This window comes from Zymoseptoria tritici, chromosome 2, assembly GCF_000219625.1.
Source record: "Zymoseptoria tritici IPO323 chromosome 2, whole genome shotgun sequence".
In the NCBI taxonomy this organism is placed as follows: domain Eukaryota; kingdom Fungi; phylum Ascomycota; class Dothideomycetes; order Mycosphaerellales; family Mycosphaerellaceae; genus Zymoseptoria; species Zymoseptoria tritici.
The window spans coordinates 1,494,354-1,512,035 of NC_018217.1; the positions used below are offsets into that span (position 1 = coordinate 1,494,354).

Consider the following 17,682-nt stretch of genomic DNA (forward strand, 5'->3'; position numbering starts at 1 on the left):
TATTTACTATAGTAATCGTCTAGAATTAATTTAACTATATCTAAATTATTACTTTAATCTACTATACGCTATATATATAAGGACTTATTTATATATATATAGACCGAGTAGACTTATAAAATTAGTATATATATTTAGTACAATTTTTATATATATAGTTACTTCTAATAAAGAAACGTTTTACTACTCTTTATATTAAAGTACTACTATAGATAAAAGTAAGGGTTAAATATATATCTAATATATTTTAAATATAATAGATAAAGAATTATAAGCGTAGTATATATAATAAAAGCTAATATATAGTTAAGATATCTATAGACTATCTTCTTGCTCTAAAGTTAACTAAATACGTAATATTTTTATATACCTATTAGTATTAATAGGTAGTCTATTTAAGTAATACTATAGTCTTTAATATATAGCTATATACTTATTATATATCGTCTTCTTCTGTTAGATCTTTATTATCGTAGTCTTCTTCGCTAGAGTTACTAGTAGAATTCTCTTCGGCTTCGAGAGCTTCTTTAGCTAATTCGTCTAAAGTAGAGTTTATATTATCGTTATTAGGGTCGTTTAAGTAGGCCCAAGCATTATTAAACATATCCTCGGGTTCTAATAGACTTATATCGCCGTCTAGATCGATAGCCCGCTCTTTTCCTTTAGTAGTAGTATTTATAATAGTAGTATTACTAGTATCTAGTATAGGGTCGTTTATATCTTCTATATTATCGTTTATAATATCTTCCTCGTCTCTAATCTTGCCCTAACTCTTAAGTAATATCGTTTGCTTAATAGTCCCCGGTAATAATCTATTACGTTTCTTAGTAACAATATCGGCTCCTTTAGAAAATTCTGTTTCGGATGCGGCCGAACCGGGAGGTAGCCCTAGATAGTCTCGGGCAATTAGAAATAGTATAGGAAACCTATCTTTATTTCCTTTATAATAATCTATAATACTTGTTTTTTTACTAGCTCGTTGTTCTTTAAGATAGACTTCTACTTCGTCTATAGCTACTTTATTATTTCCGAGTCCGTCGTCGGAAGTATAGATGATGGATGAGTACATTGTTGTTCTGTCTAAGCTGGTGGAGGCCAGACTGCTAAGGTAAGGTCGGAGGCATGACGTAGCCACTGCCGTATCAAAATCCCCCCCAGCAAAAGCGTTCACGACCTCGTGAAGTCAACAAAACAAACGCCTTTCCATCGATCCCTCGGCGCCCTCGTGAAGCAAACAAAAGTCAGGCCTTCCCCAAGCACTATATCCATCGCGCTGGCTCCAACTATAGACGTAGCCTTGAATCTTCCGTCGCTCCGCTGCCTCCAATGTCATCGATCTCGCCTTTCACCATGGGCCGTAGACCCAGCCTCGTTTGATCCATCAAAACAAGCATGAAAAGTCAATTGCAAGAACGCGCCCTTGGTCAACCGCGATTCCTCCCTTCGTGGCATAGACCTAGCCTCATCGGTGTCGTCTTTCCGAAGGACTCGGTGTCGTCTTTCGCCTCAAGTCGGTCTCAGCGGCTCCTTGTAGGCTTGGAAGTTGTCGTCAACGTACAGGTGCCACTGCAGGATGGTGTTCACGTTGTGTTTGCGCAATGTGAGGTGCTCAGCTAGTAGAATGGCGGCTTCTGCGATGTTGCGTGCCTGCGCTGGGCTGCAGAGTTTTGTTTTCTAGTGATCGAGGATGATGGACAAGATGTGCCTTATCTGGTTCTTCAGCTCCTCGGGATCGGTACCGATAAGGTAGACTTGGCTGCTTTGTTGTCTCGTGCGAGATTCCAAATCGGAGTGGTTTGGCACGGCGTTTCGCTAGAGTTGTCCGCTTGCACTCTTCCTTGATTTGCTGCTGGAGTGCGTAGACCTAGGGCCTAAAAGTCGCTGGGATGCAGGGTCCGTAGGATCCCACATGTCTTTCTCCGGTGGCCTTAAATACGAGGCAGACCAAGAAGTTGCCAGCATCGGCCATCCATTGTCGACGTCTCGAACCTGGTCGGCCGTGGCTGTAGTAATGCCGAGCTTGCGCAGCAGGCCGACGGCTTCGATTGCGCGCGCCGCCCTGTTCGCACTATGCAAGTCGTGCTGCATTTCGCTCAGAATGTGGTAAGCTTCTTTCCGAGCTGGCTTCCACAGTTCGGAGTAGGTACCCAGGATGTCGGCGATAGACGTAGGGCTAATATCGGAAGTTTCCCAGCTCCAAGTCGTAGGGCCTGATCGGTGTACCCACTCATTCATGTAGAATGTTAACCAGGGATCCGAAGATGGAGTGTAGACGACGATCGGGTCTTTCTTACTGCCTCCCTTCTGGACGAGGTAACAGAGGATCTCAATCTTCTTCTTTGGGGCAACCCTGGACCACAAGCATCGATAGACCTGGGGTCCAATTTCGGTCAACACGAAGGGCTTCGAGTCAGGCTCCTGTGAGAGTTGGTAGAGTCCCTCGAATTTCTTATCTTCCTCAAATGGTCCCACTGGCATCTCTGGTTTCTGCATGCCCTCGTTCGCGGGTGCCAGTGGTTCTGTATGCATGCCGAAAAGTTTGTCCCAGGTGGCGAGTGCGAATCTGTCAATCTTGTATTTGCTGGCCATGAGCTGCGCGTTTTTCCGAATGACGTTTCGGTCCGTTTGTGTCTTACACAGCCAGCGCGCTGGGCAGACGTTGGACTTGCGCGCTGTAGTGGTGATCGATGCGATCATGTCTTTCTGTTGCTGCGGAGCTTCACCTTTGCCGTGCGTGAAGGTCGTCGACTATTTTGGTGCTGGTGTGCTCACTGCGCCGAAGGTGAAGGGTAGTGGCTGAGGCTGCTCTCCTGGGCGGAACATGTCGTCGCCGAATTTGGCATCGCTCGTATCCTTAGCCAGCGGGTGCCTGTCAGCAAGCTTGGGTTGGCGCATCTTCCTCTTTTGCTTGTCCGGAGCGGGTGGGTTTGCTGCCGTAGGCTCCTCGTCGGTATCAGACTGCATGAACTTGCTGGCGATTTTTGGTTGGCGCGCAGTCGTTGGCTTCTTTCCTGCAGCCTTCGACGTTGCGGCGATAGACGTAGGGTGGTCCTTAGTAGCTGCCTTCTTCCCATTGTTTGCTTTCGGCGCCGCTGTCTTCTTTGCAGCCGGTGCCTTCTTTGCTGGTGCTTTCTTCGTCTCGGCGAGCTTCTGCTTCTTCTTCGCCGGAGCTATAGACTTAGGGTCGTCTGAGTCGTTCGTGCTGCCAGCGGCTTTTGGCTGATCAGGCTGGCGTGGTATTTGCTGCACGCTTATGGCGGCGAGTTTCTTATCGTAGAAAGTTTCATCGATGTCCCACTGCAGGAGCCCGGGTCTATCGGGTGCTAAGGTTAGAAGCAGGTCTATCATAGGGTACTTCAATTCGGTTGGAAACTGTCCCAGCTGCATCAGGGCTGCGGAGTAGAAGGGGTAAATCTCTTCGAGGATTTCGCCCTTGTCGTCTTGCCACAGGTTGGTCATAGATGCTGCTATAACAAGCTGAGCGACTGTTGTCCCGGCTTGATTGCGGAGTTCGAAGGATGTCTTTGGCATAGTTCCTCGTCCTGCCTTGTCGAACTGCTGTCGTAGCTCGTCCAGACGTTCCGCGATATCGATGTCCTTCTTCGTGAGGTCTATGAGGTTGCCGAACGTGTCCATAAACCAGGTGGCGGGGATCTAGCGCATCACGACCGCTCCCTCGGACAGGTAGTACGCCAGAATACATTCAGCCAGAAGTGCTTGGTCGCCCTTGTTCCATTTCTCCTTGTGAAGAAAGTAGACGTTCTAGCAGGTGGTGACGCCCTGGGTTCGAAAGTACTCGGTGTTTTCCGTTGGCATAGACTTGACCTTAGAATCGTTAAGGTCCAAGAGTGCGGATTTGGAAGAATTGAAGCACTGGTTCTGAAACTCTGGTAGCAACAGCTGCGCGGTGCCGTCCTTAGCCTTGCGTTTGCGCGAGAAGGCCTTCGGAGGCATAGACGTAGCCTCTCTAATTCCAAGCATTTTGGGTGTTGGGTAGATCTCGCCTGTGGGGATGTAGTAAGTAGTCGGTGGCTGAACTGTTGGACGGCCTCGAAGCCCTCCATAGATTTTGGAGCGGTCTGCGTATTCCTTGCCGAAGTTGAAGAGGTACGGGTAGTCTGCGATGAGCTTGTCGCGGTCGCCTGGCTTCGCAATCTTGTTCAGTAGGTCCCGAGCGTGGAGGTTACTACGCATCTGCATAACGAAGTCCTTGCGACTCTAAGGGTCGTTAGCGGTGAAGGCCTTCACGGCTTTCTTGTCAGTATCTTTGGGATACTGCGTAGCTTTGTTGGCTGCTGTAATAGTCTCCTCCTTGTCTTTCCAAGCCGTGAGAGCTGCCCCCTTCAGATCGGACTTGGCTGGAGGGATGGCCTTGCCGTCGATGTCGTAGATCTCAAACCACTCCTTGATCAGCTCTGGGTTGTTACTGCGAGCCTTCTTCCAGTCTGTAATAAGATTGACTTGCAGTGGAATTATCAAGTCTGCGGCCAACTTTCCGCATTTGAAGCAGGGGTTTGGCGTGCCGATGATAGTGTATTCCTGGCCCTTCTTGGTAGGCCTAGGGATCAAGGGCGCTAGCGGGTAGTCTTGGTTTAATGCGATAGACGTACGGATCTCGACCTCGCGTGCCATAATGTCGTTGAACTGCCGGCGTAGCGCCTGGCGGAGGTTATTGATCGCATTGCTCTTGTAGCTTCGATCGTCAATGTTATCGTAGTCATCGGTTGCGAGCTGTGCGTTAAGTTCGTCCGGGTGGGGGACTCGTTCGATTTCACCGTGCTTCAGCGGTGGAAGGGCGTCCTTGGGGAACTCAATCTTCACTTTGATTTTGTTCAGTTTCGCGATGGCTTTGCTGCCTGACGCTGCAGCTTCATGTCTCTCGCGGTCAGCAGCTTCTCCGGCTGCCTTCTTTGCGCGCTTCCTCTTAGGCTTTAGAGAGACTCCACTGCGCTGGCCGGCTGATGCCTTCGATTTCTTGGGAGCGGCGACTTCAGATCCAGCGGAAGATCCAGCAGCTGATCGTCGATCCTCGGAGTCGTCGGAGGCCATGCTTGCGATAGACTTGGGGTATGGCGTGGCTCACGGTGGAAACTGCCGTGACGCTGTGATGTTGTTGGAAGTTGTGTGGTGCGCAATTCGAGGTCGATGATGTTATTGATAAGAAGAAGATCGAAGAAGGTAAAAGAATAAGTAATGTGATCGCATGCCAATGCGCACGGTCGTGCGCGTGAATATGGCGCTGTCACATGCGCTGAAAATCAACTTCTGATAATTTGAAATAAGGGGTCCTAGACACGACTCTGGAAACCCGAAGGGGTGGCCAGGTCTGTGACTCGGTATTGAGGATTGCGAGGTATCGGAATTCTTGTAACTCCGGTTGCGGTGATAAGGAAGTTTGCGGAATTTGGCGATGGCTCGAGAGTGGAAGGAGCAGCAGTAGAGAAAAAGGTTCCAGGCTGAATGTCTCGATCAGGCAGCGCTTGAGTATCAATTCGAGCGATGCGCGCACTTCTCCGCGGAAGCTGAACCTGTGGGTGCTAAAGACGTAGCTTGGAAGCCACTTCTGCAGGAGGGTGAGAAAGTTGGGACATGTCCTCCATAGCGTTCAGCGATAGACCTAGCCCTGTCAAATGGTCTGGCTGCTGGCGCTGGTATGCGGGAAGCTGAACGTATGCTTTCCGAGCGTTTTGGGGGAGCGTCTCCTATGTGCGGAACCATAGACCTGGGGTCTGATTTTGGGTTTCCGGTGCAGCTGCTGGTTGGGATTCATGACAGTCGCTTTCTCTGGTCTCTAGCCATTCTTCGCCCGAATTCAGAGGCATAGACCTAGGGTCAGCCTGACGGCCGTTCGCCTCAGGAAGCGGGTCCTTTTGCCTTGTTGGATTTCGTCGTGGCGCCCGGCTGTCTGCCGGATTGAATTCCGGATCTGCCATAGACTCAGGCTCAAAATCACCATCGCTGGAGTCGTCATCTTCGGCTGATTCATTTGCCACCTCGCGCGCGCGTGGAGTGTGGGACTTCGGATCATGGACTGTCATAGTCGGCCGCAGCTGATCCTCGTTGTCTTGTACATTCACGGCTTCCTCGTACTGACGAATCTGCTCCGCGCAGTGAAGGAGGTTTTCTTCGTTGAGCCACTCGTTGTAGATCGGGCCGAGATCCTTCCACTTCACGCAATACTGAATCTTCCTGCCGGACTTGCGCTTGGCAATGATGTGCTCGACGTATTCGGTGGGGCGTAGGCCGTTAACCACGTCTATGTCTTCCGGGTGATTCGTGTTCGGTCTCTGGTATGGATCTGGTCCGTGAGGAGCTGGCTCGAGTTGAGCGACGGACACCACAGGGTGGAACTTCAGTCCGGCTCCGTGAGGTAGATGAAGTTCATATGCGAGTTTGCCCACTTTCTTCTTGATCTTGAATAGGCCGGAGCGTTGCTGGCTGTATTTCCGAGAGTTTTCTCCCTAGATGCGGTAGCTATGGTGGAGTCTAAGGTAGACGTAGTCTCCAGCGTCGAAGGATATACGCTTGTGAGTCTTGTCGTATCGGTATTTCATGTCCACTGCTGCGAATGCGAGGGCCTCATCAGCTGCGTCGCGATATTGCTGGCGGAGTTTAGTATAGTCTGCAGGTGGGAGTTCGCGCAGGCCGATGAAGGCGTCAGTGTTGAGGTTGAAGCCGAACAGCATCTGATCGGGTAAGACTCCGGTGCTCGCGTTCTTCGAGCTGCCGATGTAGGAAGTTAAGGATGGCAAGACGTCTGTCCAAGCTGCTTGAGGGTTAGCAGTTACGAAGTATCGAATTGCGATCTCAACGGTCTGGTTGGTTCTCTCACTCTGGCCGTCTGTCTGAGGGTGGTAAGCTGTTAATGCGAGCAGTCGTGCTCCTAACGCCTTTAGCAATCCGGTGAAGAAGTCCGAAAGCCATTTCGGATTACGATCTGAGATCAGCGCTCGCATAACCGACCAGCTGCGTTCTTAAATTGCTGTCAAGTAAGCATTCGCCCAGTCTCGAGCTGACCAGGTGCCCTTGCCGGGGATAAGCAGCACGCGCTTGGATTTCTTGCATGTAATAGTTAAGAGTAAGTCAAAGCCTTCATTTGTTGGGGGAAGCTTGACAATCCAGTCCGCGCATTAAACGTCTATAGGCAAGGTAGGTACGTCTATCGGGTGGAGAAAGCCGTGTGGGAGATGCCTCAAGGTTTGATTTGGTTTGCACGCGGTGCAATGGTCGATGTACTCTTGAAGGTTCTTCTTGCAGTGGCGGATGTAAAAGGTGGCGCCAATGCGGTCTAGGCACCTCTCAATGCCGGCATGGTGACGATGATCGTGTACGGCTTCGAAGATCTCGTGCTGGAGTGAGGGTGGTATGCACAAGCGAGGCGCGCGATTGACCGGATCGACGTAGTAAATAAGGCCATCCTCGGTGAAGAAGCGCAAACCCTCTCTCAGCCCTGAGTCTACGGCTGGGTCGGTGCCGTCGTCCAACATTCGCCATAGCTGCCGAGTGCTGACGGTGTCCGACTTCCTGCTTGTAGTGTGCGGTAAGATGAGGATCGGCGGCTTGCCTTCTCGGGTGTAAGGACCGTGAACAAGCGGTGGTGGTTCGTTTGCGGCCTGTGTGATCGCGATGTCTGCTTCAGCGGCTACGGTTTCCAAGACACTCAGCATGCGACGCCATGGTTGGCTTTGGGAGTATCCGGATTTCACTTAAGCGATGAAGTCTGGTGAGAGGCTCAATATGGTATTGACATAGTTGCTCGAGCTGCGGACCGCGGAAAAGAGAGCAGGTATGTCGTCCATCCATCCGAAACGGATGTCGTCCTCAGAACAGAAGGCTTGCTGGTAAAGTGCAGGAATCTCATCGAGGCCACTTGCATTCAGGTCTCTCGCTCGCTTTTCATCTCGCAGCCCTTGCAAACGCGACAGAGCATCCGGCGCCACATGATTGCGTCCAGGTCTGTACAAGATTTCAAGCTCAGGATACTGCGAAAGAAACACCGCTGCGCTGATTAATCTGCGGTTGAGTCTATCCGTGCTAACGGTAGTCGCGATCTGCGACTTCTTCGCAATCGCGGTAACGGCTGAGTGGTCAGTAAAGATCACCGTCTTCCTGGCTGAGTCTATGAGCTGTCGAGCCCGTCTCACAGCCCAAACGACTCCAAACAGCTCCAGCTCGGTTGGCCAGTATCTTGATTCTGCACCTGTAAGGGCGTGACTCGCGAAGCCAATAATCCGAATTTTGTGGAATGGAAAGTTCTTCGCGCGGCGTAGCCAGCTTGTCGAGTCCACGAAGTCCACGAGCGTGTCATCTTTGCGAGGCAGAGCTTCAGCCTCTTCCCATTCTGGTTTCATATCTCCTTCCACTTGGTAGTACATCACTCCCACCCCGAACTCCGCTGAGCTGTCCACGTCTATGTACAGCGTCCAATCCGGGTCGAGGTGGTGCAGAAAGGTCGGCTTTTCCCAGAGTCGCTGCATTTCTTGCCATGCAATGTCCATTGCCGGTGTCCACAGCAGCTTCTGCGATGCTATGTAGGATTTGCGTTTGTGCCCTTTTGGAGGCGCTCGCGCCTAAGCGTCGACTTTTGCAGCGTGAAGGGGCTCGGTAATTGTGCCGTAGTATAGGATCTTGGACCTGAGGTAACTAGTGAGGCCGAGATACCGTTCGAGACCGGCTGCGTCTGTGGGCTTCTTAATATTCTTCAAGGCTGCAATGCGCTCGGCGTCGGTAGTGAATCCTACGCCGTCGACCATCTGTCCCAACAGACGGACGCATGGGAAGCCCACAAACGCCTTGTCTGGGGCGAGACTCACGCGCTTCTTATCCAGGCGCTTGAACATCGCTCGCAGATGGGTCTCATGTTCCTCGAGCGTGCGAGATCCGACCACCATGTTATCGATGTAGGCGTGTGCGAAATCCATGTCGCGCAGGAATTCGTCCATAATGCGCTAAGCGTGCTAAACGCTGTTGCAAAAGCCCATAGGCGCGACCTTCAAGAATTCTTGCCTGCGGTGAGAGTTGACAGTCAGTTTCCAGCGATCCTCCTTCTTAACCAGAAACTGGTAGAACATTGCCCTCGCGTCTATAACACTTATGTATTTGCATCCTCGAAGCTTCGCAATTAGCGATTCCTGGAGTGGAAGCGGGTAGGTGTCTTTCAGAACGAGCTTGTTCAATCCTCGAATGTCGACCACAACGCGAGGTTTCTGTTCGGAGTCGCCTTCCTTGTTATAAATCGTGCGCCAGACGACGAACACTAGTGACGTGAGAGGTGTTGGGTCCTCAGTCCAGCCCATCTTGGTTTGATCGTGCAGCTTGTCGAACTGTTTGTTAACTTGTGTCTCATCTCGCTTTGAGAGCGGGTAGACTTTGCTGCTTAGCTTTTCTTTCTCCCAGCCTTCGATCAGGGTGATTGGCATATAACGGTGCTCTGGCACATCGATTGTGCTGTCTTCCCGCTCAGTCCAAAGATTCGGAAACTCCTTTACGACCTTAGCAAGGCGACGAGCTGCCTCGAGGTCAGCGTTGGTAGTGCAGATGCGCACACCCTCGGTCGTGACAAGGTTGTCGTCATCATCGAGCTCGCCTGAGATCGGGGAGGTCAGGTCTGCGACTTGAGCTGCGAGACTGTAAGGAACGCAGCCGTCGATGTCGAGTTCTTGCACGGTTCCTAAGCGTTGCTTTCCCGGCAGTAAGATCGCCTAAGCGGTCAGGTTGGAGACTTCGACGCAATAGAACCCTGAGTCTACGATGTGCCCGGAAACTTTCGCACCCTGGCGAAGAAAGGCGATGTCGGCTGAAGGTAGGGTTAGTACGAACTCGTAGTCTCGAGATAATTCGAGTGGCTGCTTAACTAATATTGGCACATAGCTCTTTAAGAAAGGTGGGAGCCAGACCGGATGCATAGACCTGACTATCTGAATGGTCTTGTTCTTCGCACGAGGCGTGACTAAGATGGGCATGCGAGTATTGCTGTTCTCTCTTATCAAGACTTCGCGCTTCTTCAGGTCGATGCAGAAACCGGCCGGTGTCATAACATCCATGCCAAGCAGGATGTTGTGCGGACAGTCTTCCACGATTTGAACCGGCCACTCAATCAGGCTAAGGACGGGCTCGTTGTCGCGGTAGGAGGGGAAATACATCGGCAAGTATCTCCATGTGTCGTTAAGTTTCTCGCCGCCCAAGGTTGTAAAGATGAGAGGTTTCTTCAGCCGGTGGAAGTCGTCTTCGCCGAGAGCGTCAAGCAACTAGGACTTGTTGACCATGGAAACCATGTTTCCTGTGTCGAGACAGATGCGACGCATTTCACCATGCAGGGACAGTTTGCAGACAGCCTTAACGACATTGTATTTCCTGAAATTGTATAGAGCCTCATCCCCCACAGGGATATCGGCGCTGTATGGTATGATATCTAGACCTAAGTCTATCCCCTGGCTCTTGCTGAGTTCCTCCGATGGCGTGGACGAAAAGATCGCATCCCTGACCCGAGCTGCTAGTACCCGTATCGGTTCGTGTCCATCCGCAAGGAAGCTCTCTGCAGAGTCGCGAAAAGGGACCTGAGTCTTAAGGCTGGGGATAAATAGCTTCTTTAGCGTAGATGAAATCTTCGGCGTGAAAGCTGTTAAGGTATTAGGGTGCTCAGGTAACGGCTCATCTGGATCTGTAGTAGGTAGAATAGTAGGTACGAAGGCTGGTTTGGTATTCGTATGCTGAGCTGATAAAGTGCGCTGTATCGCTGGTGAAGTGCGACGTGTCGCTAATGCCTTCGCAGGCTGAAGCGGAACGCTCAAAATATCCGAATGCTAGATAGGTAAACTGTCGATGATACTTTAATGCTGAAGTGAAGCTCGGTTTTTAGCGTAGTTGGCGATTAAAGGCTTCAATCGCTTGTCCTTTGTGTCGTGCCCGTGCTCTTGCGAGTTAGTGGAGACCGAGTCCTCCGCCAACTCTATGCTTTTCCCGGTTTGTCACCCCCGTTCAGCGTGCGGTTGATGCGACGGCCGTCCTCATCCTTCGGGTGAACATCCTCGATGTGTGTAAACATCTGGTTCTTGGATGCGAAGAGTCCTCCACACATGTTGCACTTGGCTAACGGTGCGCCTGGCTTCACAGGCTTAGAAGCTTGTCCCTGATTTCTACGCTCTTGCTAGGCGTTCGCGACGTAGTAGGTAACTGGCTCTTCGGGGTAGGAGCCGGGCATAGAGGGATTGTGAGTATCGTGGTCAGCGGACCCCAGGTCTATGAGTGGGTTCTGCTCCGTTTGATCTTGGTAGTAAGCTGGCGATTCAGCACCGCTGGCAGGCCCAAGACCTATTATGCTTGCCCACTCGGTTTCGGCGGTTACTGCATTCACTTCTGCGAAGTTGACGGGGAGTCTTGAAGGGCCTGTGATCGTCAACTGCGGTGGCTGAGCTGGCAGCGCTTGAGGGTGAGCGTTTGCGTTTCCGTATCGGTTCTGCGGGAAAGGGTTATTATTGCGATAGTTGTTGGAGTTGTTGCCGTAGCCTCCTCGGCCCCCTCGTCCTCGCGCAAAACCTCCTCCTCTCGAATATCCATTCGTGAATGAGGTTGGGTCTGGCATGCGGTTCTAAGTGAAGCCAGAAGTGTCGGTATTCTGGAGTTTACCTGCGAACTGCTGTCGGAAGATTCCCTCCCAAGAGACAAACAGTGATTCCATCTTGTCGGTAAAAGACGTCTGATCGGTGATGTGCTGGATAGGTTTAGGGACCAGCAAACGGAGGGTGTTATCGAGGTGGTTCCAAGCTATCATCAGAATCAGGTAGGGATCGGTGTGGCCGGCTTGGTGGGCCTTGCGGAAGAGTTCAAGCACGAACTCGCTTGGTCGCTTGCCGCGACCGATGTCGAAGATAGTGTATTTGGTGTGCTCGAGGTTAGACATTGCTCGCGAGATTGGCATCTTGAAAGTGGATTGCAGCTTCGCTTTCCAATGCTCAACTCCGGGACCCTTACGCAGCATAGCACGAGCTAGTGCAGTAAGGCTGTAATTGAACCAGTCCTGCGCTCTTCCCATAAGGCACTGATTGATCGATAGACGTAGGGTGTCTGCGGAGTATTGCTGAGTCTTAAGAGCGATGTCAAGACGATTGGTGAACGTGAAAATGTCTCGGAAGTACGCAGCGCCCTTGTAATAAACCGTAGCGCCGCTGCTATAGGTTCTGACATCAAGGTTGGGATCGAAGTACCCGATCGATTCAGGTTTGAAGGTGATAGAGCGGCTACCGCCATAGTAGTCACGAGTGACCATGGCATTTTCGTACCCTGGGTCTATGCCTCTGCCATAGCCTTGGTCGTGGGCGCCGGCTCCGGGATCAGCAACACTATTCGGCTGGCAGGGCTGGTGCTGGGTCTGTGAGGAATTGAGGCCAGGTCTACCGTCATTCTGACCAGCTGGCTTCGGCGGCTACAGTTGGGCAGCTCGCTCCTCGGCTGTGAGGCCAGGTCTGTCCAAATTAGTAGGATTTTGCTGGTTGGGCTGATTGACGGTGGCGGACGCGGCACTCTGTACGGTGTTCGTGCGGTGATGAGGGCCAGGTCTTGAGGAAGCCGGGGCTGCTGGTGCGTTCTGCGGTGCTGCGTTCTGGGCCATCATGTTCAGCATAGCTTGTTGCGTTCTTACCATCTTGTGAATTGCTTCGGTCAGGTCTAGCCCGAGGGCACCAGATCCTTCAGGTTGTGGTTCCTCGCGTGGAACCTTGGCCTTGCCGCTGCGGAGTTCAGCTAAAAGTGCAGCTCTGTGACGATCGGACTCTTCCTTCTCATCGAGGTATTTGTTCTTCCAGTACGTGGCTTCTGGGTCGACATCGTCCTCGCGAGGGCTGTCAATCTGATCTTCCTCTTCTTCTTCATAAAGGCGAGCTGACTGCTGACGGCGGTGGGTCGATTGCTGCCGGTGGGAGGATTGCTCGGTGCGGCGAGCACGGCCGCTGCGGCTGGGGTCGCGGGAAGAGCTATAGACCTGGCTATCGTTTCGGTGCATGTTACCGGCTTGGTTGCTCATGGTTGCTCCGCGGTGTTGAGGAGGCTAACGAAGGTGCGCAGGGACAATTCTCCGTGGAAGTCTAGACGCTGGCTGCGAAGCCGATGGAGTGGGTGTGTGGAAGTCCGATTGAAGCTCTCGATGGAAGTCTTGAAGAGCGTTCCTCGCGTAAGCGTTCGAGATTCGATTCAGGCTCTGAGTGCGAAGGGGCGGTGAAGTGGCAGCAGCGGCAGGTGAAGTAGCAGCAGCTAGTGTCTCGTTTGAGAGTGCGTTCACGAGTGACTGGTCACCAGCGGGCACAGATGAGAGGCTCGAAGAAAGAGGGCTCGGAGAGAACTCAATCGAGGTTGCTGGCGAGCTCTGTTCAGTGAGCAGGTTGACAGCGGCTTGGTAGTCTGGATGTCCAATCCAAGCTGCTGTGCGATCGAGGAGCTGATCGAGGGCCTCACGCGGCAACTCTGGCAAAGCTGACCACACTGACGGGAAACCGAGGGTGGTATCCGGCGCAACTGATTAGGAACGACCGCGGCGGTTCTGTTGTGGCGAGAGCTCAGGATTGTACCAGAGACGGATCGCTCGAATGCGGAAGAGATTCTTAATCGGAAAGTTGAGGACGCGAGCTTGATTCTGCGGGAATCTCTTCTGATGCTTAATGAAGTTCTCAAGGTATACGGCGTTCTTGCAGACTGTATGTTTGACTTCCTTGGATCCTTTAATCTTGCAAGCACGCATGAGTGCCTCTTTTCGGATGCAGCAGCGGGCTTGCAATTGCGAAGGCTTGAGAATCGTGGCTCGAATTCTGCGATAGACCTGGGTCCTTCGATTGGTGTGACAGCGATGCCGGCAGATTTGATCGTGCGGGCGATTGAGGCTGTGCAGCGTGTACGGTCGAAGGTGGATGTCGCAGGGGAGAATGAGGAAGCCAGAAAGGTAGGTGGTGCTCGCTCTTTCCTCAAAAGTGCGGAAGGTGCGAAAGTCGAGACGGAAGTTGTGACGTAGCTGTTTACCTCTACTAATGGTAGGAGGCAGTGAAGCCGGTAGTGATGGTAGTGATTCCAGCTGTGGAGGTGTGCGGAAAACGGCCGAGACGTCGATAGACCTGGGTCTGAACGGCGCTGTCGTGGTGAATTCAGAGGTGCTGGATGCCGCCGAGTTCTGGTGACCGGTGGTTTGCGAATCGGCGTGGAGGGCGGACGTCGATTTGCTAGTGTAAGTGGATGCGCCGTGGAGAGTCAGGTCCAGGCTGTGAGTGCTCCCGTGGATCGCGATGGAACCGTCGTATTCAGGAGGTGGTGCCGAAGTGATTCAGCGATCGAACAGCATTCTCAGCTACCATTTTGATGGATGAGTACATTGTTGTTCTGTCTAAGCTGGTGGAGGCCAGACTGCTAAGGTAAGGTCGGAGGCATGACGTAGCCACTGCCGTATCAATAGAACTCTTCGTCGCTATCTTTCTCGTATGTAGTATTTTGAAAGCTAGTAGTAACAGTAATTTGCGACTCGTTAGCTATAATAGGATTACTCTTCTCCTTATACCTTTTATAAAGCTCCTTAAAATATATAGTTACTTCGTCTAATAGTCGAGTACTAAATCCTATCTTATTTAAGATCTCTAGTTTATATTTAGGGTTTAGAATAGTCGTTATAAGTAAGTCTTTTAGTCTATTAAACGTTATAGTATTATGTCTTAAGTAGGTATTATTATTATCTTTATCTAATATTAATGTATCTTTAACGGGATAGTAGTCTAATAGTTTAATAATACCCTGTTCTATAGCAAATAGAAAGAACGGATTTGCTTTAATATACTCGTCGTTCTTAAAAGCTTCGAGTTGCTTATAGATTCGTTCTATATATAATATAGTTTTAGATATAGTCTCGTAATCCGTAGCTTAAAATGTAAGCGTAGGTTTCTTAAATATAGCTAGAACTTCTATAATCTTTCTAATATAAACAAAATTCTCTTTAGTTAAAGTAAACGTCGAAAGATTCTTATTAGCCTTCTTATTATTAGGTAGATTAGCAACTTGTTCGGCAAGTACTTCTAATTCGGGCTCGAAATACTCGATACGAGTAAGCATTTTATCGGTAGAAAGCCACCTCGTAGCGTTATCTCCTAATAATACCTCGGGTTTAGGTTTATTATTAGGAATACTTTTATTTTTATTAATTACTAGCTTAGTAAAATTGTTCTTAAGGAAGTAGTTATTTCTAACACTATTAATAAGCTCTCTTAGACTACCCGGAAAGTCTTTAAGTATACGGTAAAGAGCCTCGGTTTGTTCGCCGTAAGTAGATATAATATCCTTAATATGCTTCTTAAATTTATCGGTAGACTTCCCCTCTTTAACAAAGAATAGATAGCGTAATATTACGTTAGTTATAATATTAATAATATGATCTACGCATCTTATATCTATTATATCCAAGCCAAAATTAAGCTTATAATTCTTTTTAAGCTCGGCTACTAAATTAGTACAAGGACTAGCATTATCTCTAGCTACTCCTAGAATTCTATTACGTATACGGAAGTTTGCTAATAGTTTATCGAGTGCTTTATATAATACGGGTCCCGTATAAGATACCTCGTTATTTAGAGGTTCGAATCCTATTAAATAGTGCTCTATATTAAAGTTACTATTAATAAAATGAATAGTAATAGCTAGAAAGTCTTTATTATTACCCGACTTCCACTCGTCAAAAGTAAGCGAAAACATACTAGAGTTCTTATTAAGTCTAATAGTTAAAGCTTCTAAAGCTTCTAAATATATAGTATTGAACTTACGTTTAATAATCTGCCGACTAGGGTGCGGGAGATCGTCTCGTAAGTAGTCTAAAAGAGCTCGAAACGAACTACTATTTACTATACTAAACGGTAGATTATTAGCTATTATTAGATTTAGAATAAGATCGTTAAATCTATCTTTATTAAAAAAACCGCGTATATTCTCCGAGCTTTTACGTTTCTTAATACTAGTATCGGCAGTAACATTTAGATAACTTTGTATAGTATTAGAGCTACTAGTAGCTAAGTTATTATTAGGCTCGCTAGAGTTATCGAGTAGTAATTCCCGGTGTTTACTAAGAAGATGATTTCTTAAGTTTCCGCTATTAATAGGCCAAGTTACGTTAGTACTATATTTACATTTAGGCTGCTCGCAATCTAGTTTAATAATATGCTCGCCTTTATCCTTATTAAACGGCAATAAAGACCAGCTAAAAAAACGGTCTTTAATAAGACCCGGGGCATTTTCCCGAGTAGGTAAAAGAGCTTTAGGGTTTGTTTTATCAAACTTTATAAATCTAGGCGTGTTAGACATATTAATAGTCTAATATATTTATAATACGAACTAGGTATTAATAGATATATACTATTAAGATATTTTATTAGATTTTAGATATATAGATTTTATGTACTAGTAATAGTAGCTATAAGAGTAGTAGAGTAGTAGAGTAGTAGTAGTAGTAGTAGTAGTAGTAGTAGTAGTAGTAGTAGTAGTAGTAGTAGTAGTAGTAGTAGTAGTAGTTGTTGTTGTTATTATAAAAAAAAAGATAGTAAAGAGGAGAAAGAGCCGTCTATATATCTCTAAGATAATTAAGGTTTAGATAGTAATCTATTAATATATTAATATACTAATACATTAATATACTAATATACTAATATACTATATACTAATATATTAATATATTAGTATCTAAACCTTAATTATTTACTAAATATATAGATAGTCCTTTTCTCTCTTAAGAAAAATCTTTTTACTTTAATTATTTACTACTTCCTTATATTCTATACTAACTATACGCTTAGTAAGTACGTGTCTATTACGAATACTACTAATACTATTATAGGTTAGTCTAATAAAAGCTCTAATACTTTAATTATATTCTTCTAAGAAGTTAAGAATTCGACGATTAGTCTAGTACATTTTTTATATATTAATATATTAATATCTTAATATATTAGTATATAGTATATATATATATAAGCATATTAGTATATATATATATTAATATATTAATATATATTAGGTTAAACCTTAACTATAACGTCTTTAATAATAGAGGAAATTCCCCCTCTTTAGAAATTTTAATAATTACTACTACTTCCTCTTACGTACTATCTATACTTTACTCTTACTACTACCTACTAGTACGGACGTTATTACTATATCTATATAGTACTTACTCTAGTAAGTAACTCTACTATTTAAATATAGTAGTATTTTACTAATAAAATTTTAGTTTACTATGTCTTCTACTCTTTCTAAGAGTTCTACTACGGACCTACCTCTTATTAAAGAGAAGACAATTGTTCTTTCGGACGGGAGTAAGTATATCTATATACTAGTAATATACCTTACTAATATATATTAACTAGAAGAGATAAAAAGGCTCGGTTTCGGATGCCGCGATCTTCCGTCTTATAAAGGCGCCTCGACCTTTTTTAAGAAGCGCAAACGCGAGGTTTCGATCTTTATACCTCGGAAGAAGATAGTAAAGCGCTATTTTACTACTCCTACTATAAAGAAACCGGTCTGGAAGGAATCGACTTTTAAGTAAGTTATTATTAGTAAACTTTAATTTTATACTAATTAGAATCTAGGCTTCCGTCTTCCGGGTCTTTTATAGACTATACGACAAAGGATACGTTCCGGATAACTCGTAAATAAAAGGATACTATTATA

The 17,682-nt window shown here is 47.7% G+C and overlaps 4 protein-coding genes across 4 annotated transcripts; all 4 read right to left on the reverse strand.

Moving 5' to 3' along the window:
• Positions 1–766: 766 nt before the first annotated feature.
• Positions 767–946, reverse strand: MYCGRDRAFT_19700 (uncharacterized protein; the record flags this gene model as incomplete). The annotated part of the gene is made up of 1 exon (XM_003855553.2): positions 767–946. A coding segment is annotated over one exon (180 nt), but the record flags the coding sequence as incomplete, so codon positions are not given.
• A 560-nt stretch (positions 947–1,506) lies between these two features.
• On the reverse strand, positions 1,507–5,049 carry MYCGRDRAFT_90681 (uncharacterized protein; the record flags this gene model as incomplete). Its single annotated transcript, XM_003855552.1, has 6 exons — positions 1,507–1,657; positions 1,946–2,703; positions 2,773–3,597; positions 3,826–4,216; positions 4,277–4,445; positions 4,611–5,049. The coding sequence occupies 6 exons, from the start codon at positions 5,047–5,049 to the stop codon at positions 1,507–1,509; spliced, it is 2,733 nt and encodes a 910-aa protein (XP_003855600.1).
• Positions 5,050–6,461: 1,412 nt separating this feature from the next.
• MYCGRDRAFT_90682 (uncharacterized protein) lies at positions 6,462–7,667 on the reverse strand (the record flags this gene model as incomplete). The annotated part of the gene is made up of 3 exons (XM_003855551.1): positions 6,462–6,766; positions 6,833–6,966; positions 7,237–7,667. The coding sequence occupies 3 exons, from the start codon at positions 7,665–7,667 to the stop codon at positions 6,462–6,464; spliced, it is 870 nt and encodes a 289-aa protein (XP_003855599.1).
• A 4,636-nt stretch (positions 7,668–12,303) lies between these two features.
• Positions 12,304–12,721, reverse strand: MYCGRDRAFT_103208 (uncharacterized protein; the record flags this gene model as incomplete). The annotated part of the gene is made up of 1 exon (XM_003855550.1): positions 12,304–12,721. One exon carries the CDS (start codon positions 12,638–12,640, stop codon positions 12,422–12,424), a length of 219 nt encoding a protein of 72 aa, XP_003855598.1.
• Between the last annotated feature and the right edge of the window lie 4,961 nt (positions 12,722–17,682).